This window comes from Tachyglossus aculeatus, chromosome 1 (genome assembly GCF_015852505.1).
Source record: "Tachyglossus aculeatus isolate mTacAcu1 chromosome 1, mTacAcu1.pri, whole genome shotgun sequence".
Lineage (NCBI taxonomy): Eukaryota > Metazoa > Chordata > Mammalia > Monotremata > Tachyglossidae > Tachyglossus > Tachyglossus aculeatus.
The window spans coordinates 33,577,776-33,587,393 of NC_052066.1; the positions used below are offsets into that span (position 1 = coordinate 33,577,776).

Below are 9,618 nucleotides of genomic sequence, written 5' to 3' on the forward strand. Positions count from 1 at the left end.
TCCACTGAGCCAGGCTGCTTCTCTTGAATTTAGATTGTCTGTCTTCACTGTGCAAATTGATTAGATTTTTGCTTAACCTTTCAGTTTAACTCTGGAGAAATGGCAAGAGTCGGGTTGATTATGACTCTTGCCAACTTCTGACAGTTTGCATCCTGGGTGCCCTTTCTAGATGCATTTTTGAGGAAGGATGGCTGAAGAATTTATTTTAAGCGGTTGATGGAATTTGTGTACTAGAATCAATGGGCCATGATGAAGAAACAAGGTATTTGTTATCCATTCTAAATGTGATCATTCTAATGCAGTGGATCTGAACCACTTTTCTACTGCAGATGTTCGAGTACTTCATTGGGAAAAAAAGGCGCACCGTCTGGACCTTTGGACCTGTGATATCCTCTTTGTACGACTTAACAGGGATTGACACTTGGGATGATCAAAAGTCTGTAATGGATATTATCTGCACCAGTAAAAATAAAGCAGTAAGTATTTGCCAAGTTTTAACTTCATTTAATGAAAGGGCATGCATCAGACTAAGGCTGCACAACTTAGTGTGCATGACAGTGGAGTGACAGAAGTTGAAAATATGCTTTGCACGTAGTAAGCGCTCAGTAAATATGATTGAATGAATGAATGAAAATGTAAAAGCCCCCAGCCTTCTTCCCTCCCCCTCTAAAGTCAAAGTGAACTCTGTCAGAAGCAACAACTGTGTGAACAGAGATTTGAAAAGAAAAGAGTTAATGGCTGTGGGGTAAGGGGCAGGGGATTTAGGCCTTCAGGCCCCAAGAAATACGATAGTTTCATTCATTCAATCGTATTTATTGAGCGCTTACCGTGTGCATTCATTCATTCAATTGTGCAGAGCACTGTACTAAGTTTCAGTTCATTCATTCATTCAGTCATATTTCTTAAGCATGAAATACTATAGATTCAAGGGTTTGGGACCCCTAGTACATCACGCTATACATCTTATTGATTTGTTGGGGGTGACTGTTAGTTTTGCCAAAGGGGAAAGCCTAGAAGCAGCTGAATGTCCCAGGATTGTCCTTCTAGCTCAATCTAGTTCTCAACTAGGAGGAATCAATCCAGTTTATTGAGCACTTACAATATAAAGGCACATCTCCTCCAAGAACCCTTCCCTGACTAAGCCCTTCTTCCTCTTCTCCCACTCCCTTCTGTGTTGCCCTAACTTGCTCCCTTTATTTATCCCCCCTCCCCCACAGCACTTACATACATATCTGTAATTTATTTAAATTAATGTCTGTCTCCCCCTGTCTAGACTCTAAGGTCGTTGTGGGCAGGAAATGTGTCTGTTTATTGTTACATCGTATTCTCCCAAGTGCTTAGTACAGTGCTCTGCACCCAGTATGCACTAAATAAATACGACTGAATGAAGGAACTTGAGTCTTCATCCTCTAAACATTTAGCTACGCACACGACAGACACTAAACAAGCAATTTTGTATAAATCTTCAAACTATGTTGTTTCCCCCTACCTGTAAATTGATTTGAGTGGCTATATTCCCTGATGTTTGAGAACAGGAACCATGTCTGCTTACTTTATTGTACTTTCTGAAACACTTAGTACTGTGCTTTGCACAGAGTTAGGACTCAGTGAATATCATTGATTGATTGGGCACATATCCAGATTATGTCATGGTCATTCAGCATTATCGTAATGCACACTGAGTAATGCCATGATGTCTCAAGGAATAGAGGGGGACAGAAAAGATTTTTCCAGCTTCGTGGCAGCCAAATGTCTAAATCCAGTCCTGCTTTAGGCCCAGTGGAAAGTGGCCCCAGTTCTGAAAACAGTGGAAGGCTTGATAAGGCTACGTCATCAGTAGTGAACTTCATACAATCGTATTTATTAAGCGCTTACTGTGTGCAGAGCACTGTTCCGACCATTGACCCATAGGGTAGTCTGTGAGGTGGACAGGCCCGAGGGAAATTCTGAAAGCTAGGTGGCCAACAAGGGTACTAAAAACTGCAGCAGCCAAGGCAATCAGCCACCTGTTGGGTTTTGGAGTTATTTCAGCACTACATTGCAGTCACTAAGGGTCCTGTAGGTTAAAAATCCTTGCATTCATTCATTCATTCAATTGTATTTATTGAGCGCTTACTGTGTGCAGAGAACTGTACTAAGCACTTGGGAATTACAAGTCGGCAACATATAGAGATGGTCCCTACCCAACAACGGGCTCACCTTCTAGAAGGGGGAGACAGACAACAAAACAAAATATGTAGACAGGTGAGGTAACTGAGGCATGGAAGTGAGGTGACTTGCCCAGGGTCACACAGCAGACAAGTGGTGGAACCGGGACCGGAACTCATGACCCTCTGACTGCAAGGCCTGTGCTCTAACCACCACGCCATATCCAAACTGCCACCACACTGATTCCAGCACTTATCATAATCTACCTTGACTACTGAATCAGCCTCCTCACTGTCCTACCTGCCCTTTCCAGTCTATACTTCACTCTGCTGTTCAGATCATTTTTCTAAATACCACTTAGTCCATGTCTCCTCAGTCCTCAAAAACTCCTAATGGCTGCCTAGCCAAAGTTCACATCAAACAGAAATTCCTTTAAGGTATTTTAAGGCTTTAAGGCACTTAATCAGCTCTGCCTACATTTAATCAGCTCTACTCCTCACCCCATGATTGGTGAGAAAGCCCCAGGGCTATCTGGTAAACCCTTGCTCAACTTCCTGGACTTAAAATCTCAGGGCCACCGGGCATCCATCGTTCTTGATGGGAGACGCCATCACCATCATCTTCTTCATCCTCACCATCCTAATTCCATCTTCGCTGTAGGCTGAAAATCCCGGTAGTCTTTTTTCATATGGTATTTGTAAAGCGCTTACTATGTACTAGGCTATGTGCTAAGTGCTGGGGTAGATGCAATCTAACCAGTCCCTGTCCCACACAGGGCTCACAGTGTTTATTCCCGCTTCATATATGAGGTAACTGAGGTCCGGAGAAGTTATGTGACTTGCCCAAGGTCACATAGCAGACACATAGCGAAGCTGGAATTGGAACCCAGGTCCTGCTGACTCCGAGGCCCATGCTCTATCCACCAAGCCATGCTGCTTCCCCAGTCTTGTCTTCGCTAAAACGTATCCAATGATAATTATTTACATATAGCACTGTGGTCACCATCCATTCAACAACGGTTTTTAATGAGATAGGAAGGCGGGCCATTACTGGTTTAGGAAAATTGAATTTTATCTTGGTTTTCACAAGGGTTGACTAGCAAGTCATAAAGCAATTCTTATCATGATCGATTCAAGTTCAGGAATGTATTTTCCGTGATATTGGTTAAAAACTCCATGAATATACCCTTGTTCCTAACTCTCTCTCACCTTCTAATTGAATTCCCATCTCTAATCAGGGTGGTTATTATAGCCACAATATCCTTTATATTTTGCAAATGGAAAGCTGAGGTTTTTCAGGCTATTGAATCTAGTTCAGTTCAGGAGTCTGCATAAACCCAAAATTCAGTCTGTAAACAAGGAGCATTCATCATCCACGATTCATGCAGAAATCCTCCTGGAAATCCAAGTAATAGGCCTTATTTTTATAGACTGCCAGCATTTGGCAAAAGGTGATTGGACAGATAGATTTATTTAAAGGAATCAAAATGGTAGTTTGGCAGAGGGAATGAAATTTTATAGATAGCTCTGGATTTTGTAGCTGAGCATTCACGTAATTCCAATTTAGCATTTACTGAACAGCTTTAATATACTTCACAAAATTCAGACACAGAGTAAAACCCCACAAGCCATGTAAAACAATGCACGATAAAGAATTAATGCAGAAGAGAAAAAAATTTAAAAACTCAGCACTAGTAACATAGGTATTTTTTATTCATTCATTCTTTTGTTCATTCAGTCATATTTATTGAGCCCTTTACTGTGTGCAGAGCACTGTACTAAGCACTTGGGAGAGTACAGCATAACAATAAACAGATACATTCCTTGCCCACAATAAGCTTGCAATCTAGAGGGGGAGACAGACATTAATATAAACAAATAAATTGAAGATATATGCGTGCTGTGGGGCTTGCAGCAGGGATGAATAAAGGGAGCATAGTCAGAGTAACGCAGACGGGAGTGGGAGAAGAGGAAAGGAAGGTTTAGTCATGGAAGTTTTTGTTTGATGTGGAGGTGGAAGGGCAACCACTGGAGTTTCATGAGGAGTGGAGAAACATATCCTGAACATTTTTGTAGAAAAATGATCTGGACAGCAGAGTGAAGTTGGGACTGGGGTGGGGAGAGGCAGGAAGCTAAGAGGTCAAGCAAGGAGCCTGATACAGAAATCAAGGTGGGATAAGATACGTGATTGTATTGATTTGGCAACATTTTGGATGGAAAGGACAGAGCAGATTTTAGCAATGTTATGAAGGTGGAACCGACAGAATTTAGTGATGGATTGAATATGTGGGTTGAAAGAGAGGAGTCAAGTATAATGCCAAGGTTACGACTTGTGAGACAGGAAGGATGGTTGGTGCTGTCTATAGGGATGGGAAAGTCATGGGGAGGGCAGGGTTTGGGTGGGAAGATAAGGAGCTGGAACTGGACCTGTTTATAGAAAAGGAAATAAGCAGGAAATTGGCAGTAACGGTGAAACCTCAAATGAATGAGAATGAATGAATCAATCTCTATTCTACCACTTAGTGTCGTTTCATTTCAGCTGCTCTTCCTTGCTAATCTTTTGCCTCTTTTGGAAGAGGAAATAAAATTCTGGATGGCATGCCCAGAATGGGATGATTTTTCCCCTGGCAAACACCATTCCTTGTCCACTGCAGCGTTCATATTTTTAACTGTATTTCAATAGGGCGATGACAAATCCAAAAGCTTTTGCAGTCAAAGTTGGTTTAGCACAAACAGTGACTCAACCCAAATCTACTTAAACCAAGTTGATTACAAGCTGAAGGGAATGTTGGGGAGTGAAAAGCTGTTATTTCCACTTTCCAAGCAGTGGAATCATTTTTTTGTCTGTTCTTTGGGAAAAAAGCCATAATCATTTCCTCAGTTAAAAATGTGGAGTTGCTCTGATTTTGCAATTTCAGAACCATTTTTGATCCTCACGAGGTGTTAATTTAGACAGCTATAAGAAGTCAGAGTTATCTACAGTCACTACAGACTCAAATGTAGGGAAGAAATAATTGTCATGTCACTGCACTGATGCTCAGCTCGTATTTAGGTCTTGCTTGGAAAACGAGTTTTACTTAGTTTTCCATTCACTATGGCTATTTTTTTATGCTTCCTCATTTTCAAAAATAGTTTGAAGGTAAATTAATGGTACTAAAGTGCATGTTCCCTTCTCTGAATTGATAGCAGATCATTTTAGTTGAACAGTTATTTGAAAATCAAAGGCCTATTTGAAGAACAAATGATTATAGCAATGCTTTGTACATGTGTCAGTCTTTCATCTTCACTATCACTGTGAGCTGAGTGAAAAGTAGGTGATATATAAGTCTTATGAGCTTAGGTTAGACTCGCTGCAATGCTGATATACTAGAGAGGAAAAAAAGAAGCAAAGTTAGAAAAGGCCACATTTATCTTCTACTAAAATTAGGGCATCTTTGTCAGACTAGCCCATTAGTCATTGAAAAATTTTTCCAGTGAGGTAATTACAGCATTTTTGTGGCTTATGGTATTAAAGTTTAGGTTAGAGAAATCTGGGAAAGTGGGGGTTAAAGGTCTTCCTTTTTGTTGAAGGGAGGAGGCTGTGTGGCTCAGTAAGTGAAGCAACAGAAAATAAATTCAGTTAACTAGTACCCTCAAGGAGTCAGAGCGCTGCAGCAGTTACTTGGCCTATTTCCAGAGCTTTCTCCTTGGAGAATATTTGTCTTTTTTTTGCCAAATTCCAGGGTTATATTTCCCACTAGGAGGTAGAATATTTACTGGTGGCTTCCTGGGTTACTGACTTACAAGCCCTCACAGTGACCCATGTGGTGTCAGCCTTGTTTCAAGTTTCAGTGGAAACTGGAGCTCTGGAGACAGGATCGTTGCATTTCCTGGGATCTCTGGATTCATTCATTCAATCGTACTTACTGAGCGCTTACTACGTGCAAAGCACTGTACTAAGAGCTTGGGAATACAAATCGGCAACATATAGAGAGGGTCCCTACCCAATAACAGGCTCACAGTCTAGAAGGGGGAGACAGACAACAAAACAAGTAGACAGGTGTCAATACCATCAGAATAAATAGAATTATAGCTATATGTACATCACTGATAAGATAGAGTAATAAATATGTACAAATAAAAAATAGAGTAATAAATATGTTCAAATACATACATGTGTTGTGGGAAGGGGAAGGGGGTAGGGCAGAGGGAGGGAGGGGGTGCGATGGGGAGGAGAGGAGAAGGAGGAGAGGAAAAAGGAGGGGCCCAGTCTTGGAAGGCCTCCTGGAGGAGGTGAGCTCTCAGTAGGGCTTTGAAGGGAGGAAGAGAGCTAGTTTGGTGGATTCAGTTGTATTTATTGAGCGCTTACTGTATGCAGAGCACTGTACTAAGCTCTTGGGAAGTACAAGTTGGCAACGTATGGAGACGGTCCCTACCCAACAACAGGCTCATAGTCTAGAAGTGGGAGACAGACAACAAAACAAAACATGTAGACAGGTGTCAAAACCGTGAGAATAAATAGAATTATAGCTATATGCACATCATTAGTAAAATAGAGTAGTAAATATGTACAAGTAAAATAAATAGGGTAATAAATATGTACAAATATATACAAGTGCTGTGGGGAGGGGAAGGAGGTAGGGCGGGGGGGCGATGGGGAGGAGGAGAGGAAAAACGAGGCTCAGTCTGGGAAGGCCTCCTGGAGGAGGTGAGCTCTCAGTAGGGCTTTGAAGGGAGGAAGAGAGCTAGCTTGGTGGATATGGGAAGGGAGGGCATTCCAGGCCAAGGGAAGGATGTGGGCTGGGGGTCGACAGCGGGACAGGGGAGAATGAGGCACAGTGAGGAGGTTAGCAGTAGCAGAGGAGTGGAGGGTGAGGGCTGTGCTGGAGAAGGAGAGAAGGGAGTTGAGGTAGGAGGGGGTGAGGTGATGGACAACCTTAAAGCCAAGAGTGAGGAGTTTTTGCTTGATTTGTAGGTTGACAGGCAACCACTGGAGATTTTTGAGGAGGGGAGTGACATGCCCAGAGCGTTTCTGTACAAAGAAAATCCGGGCAGCAGATTGAAGTATAGACTGAAGTGGGGAGAGACAGGAGGATGGGAGATCAGAGAGGAGGCTGATGCAGTAATCCAGTCGGGATAGGATGTGTACAGTGAATGAGAGAACAGAGTCAAGGATAATAATAATAATAATAATAATAATAATAATAATAATAATAATAATGGCATTTATTAAGCGCTTACTATGTGCAAAGCACTGTTCTAAGTGCTGGGGAGGTTACAAAGTGATCAGGTTGTCCCACGGGGGGCTCACAGTCTTAATCCCCATTTTACAGATGAGGTAACTGGGGCACAGAGAAGTTAAGTGACTTGCCCAAAGTCACACAGCTGACAATTGGCGGAGCCGGGATTTGAACCCGTGACCTCTGACTCCAAAGCCCGTGCTCTTTCCACTGAGCCACGCTGCTTCTCCAGGTTGCAGGTTTGTGAGACAGGAAGGAAGGTAGTGCCATCTACAACGATGGGAAAGTCAGGGAGAGGACAGGGTTTGGTTTGGAAGATAAGGAGCTCAGTCTTGGACATATGGAGTTTTAGATGATGGGCAGACATCCAGATGGAGATGTCCTGAAGGCTGGAGGAGATACGAGCCTGGTGAGAGGTAGAGAGAGCAGGGGCAGCAATCATCATCATCAATCATATTTATTGAGCGCTTACTATGTGCAGCGCTTGGGTAGTACAAATTGGTAACATATAGAGACAGTCCCTACCCAACAGTGGGCTCACAGTCTAAAAGGGGGAGAGATGTAGATTTGGGTGTCATCAGCGTAGAGATGATAATGGAAGCCATGGGAGCAAATGAGTTCACCAAGGGCTTGAGGGAAGAAGACTGAAATGAGGGCTTGGAGTATGAGGAACCAGAGCAGGAAGTGGAGAGTAGGTGAGGGAAGATACAGGGGATGATCCCCACGCCGTGTATGATCAAGACCCCCAGGTTCCAAACCAACAGTCCACTTGTGCATTGTAACAGAGAGGTTGGAGCGCCACATGGGCCAGATTCTGGCGCCTGGCCCTATTTGATTTGGTCTGACTCAGTCCTGGGCTAGTTTAGGCCCAATTATTTCTGAGCTCAGACTTAAGCGGGTCTAGCATCCCATTTAAGTGATGTGCTATGTCTACGGGATGGCTCCTGGAAACCAGGCCTGCCACTGCCCCTGCCCCTGGAGGAGACATGGGACACCTCCAATTCATTTCTGATCTGGCACTCTTTAGTTACCACAATTTGCCCCTCTTTTCCCACTAGAAGTAAATAGGAAAACTAAGCGGGTGAGGGAAGAGGCATCGGAAAGTAATTTGTACAGCCTGGCATAGTGGAAAGAGCATGGACCTGAGAATTAGAGAACTGGCGATCTAATCCAAACTCTGCTCTTGCCTAATATGTGACCTTGGGTAAGTCATTAACTGCTCTGTGCCTCAGTTTCCTCATCTGTAAAATGGGAATTAAAATACCTGTTCTCTGTCTCCCTTAGCCCGTGAGCCCCTTGTGGGTCACCGATTTTGTCCGGTGTGTCTACCAACTTTTATATACTCTCCCAAGCATTTAGTACAGTGATCTGCACATAGTAAGCACTCAATAAATATTATCGATTGGTAAACTATCTTATTTCTACCCCAGTGAAGCTGATACATCTCTTCAGTTTTCTTTAGACTTGCCATCAATGTGTAGCACCTGGCAGTTTGGGGGAAGCAGTTTAAAATCACTCCTGAAGAAATTACAAATAAAAAGTTAACTACCTCCTTTAACTTCTGCATATCAGATCATACTGCCCCCACGGGAACAATTACAGATTAAATTGATACTTAGTCATCGTTATTCCTGCAATACAATTAGTGAAATTGGTTTTCACTGCCTCCCTTCCAACCCTCTTCACTCCCTCTCTCCGTGCCCAAAGGCCCTCCATCTTTTAGAATTGACTCCGTTAAAGGAACTCCTGCACCACAAGTGGACAAGATTTGGTCACAAGTACTTCCTCCTGTGGACCGTTCTGTCGGTTGTGTACACACTCATTTTTACAGCGTGTTGTGTTTATCGGCCCATTAACCCGGCTATCAAGAACAGTGAAAATGCAACCATCAAGATCATGAAAAAGATCAATGTGAGTCCTTTTTGTTTTCCATTTTACATGTAAGATCTTCCAAAGCCACGTGTCTTCCTGCCTGGGTTGGTGCAAGCTAGGTGGGGATTGAGACTCTTGAATAATGAGAGAGCTGGAGTGGGCTCCTGAGGAGGGAATTTCTTAATATTTGATACACATATTTGGATTTTTATATATGTGTGTGTGTCTGTGTGCATCACTTAACTTCTCTGTGCCTCAGTTACCTCATCTGTAAAATGGGGATTAAGACTTTGAGCCCCCCGTGGGACAATCTGATCATCTTGTAACCTCCCCACCTCTTAGAGCAGTGCTTTGCACATAGTAAGCGCTTAATAAATGTC

The 9,618-nt window shown here is 43.0% G+C and overlaps 1 protein-coding gene across 1 annotated transcript in view; it reads left to right on the forward strand.

Moving 5' to 3' along the window:
• Positions 1-9,618, forward strand: part of LOC119926556 (transient receptor potential cation channel subfamily V member 5-like) — a 48,346-nt gene that overhangs the window by 38,137 nt on the left and 591 nt on the right. The window contains exons 6-7 of the mRNA XM_038744627.1: positions 330-476; positions 9,074-9,277. Of these exons, the coding sequence (XP_038600555.1) occupies positions 330-476; positions 9,074-9,277 (351 nt within the window). The remainder of the gene's footprint in view (positions 1-329; positions 477-9,073; positions 9,278-9,618) is intronic.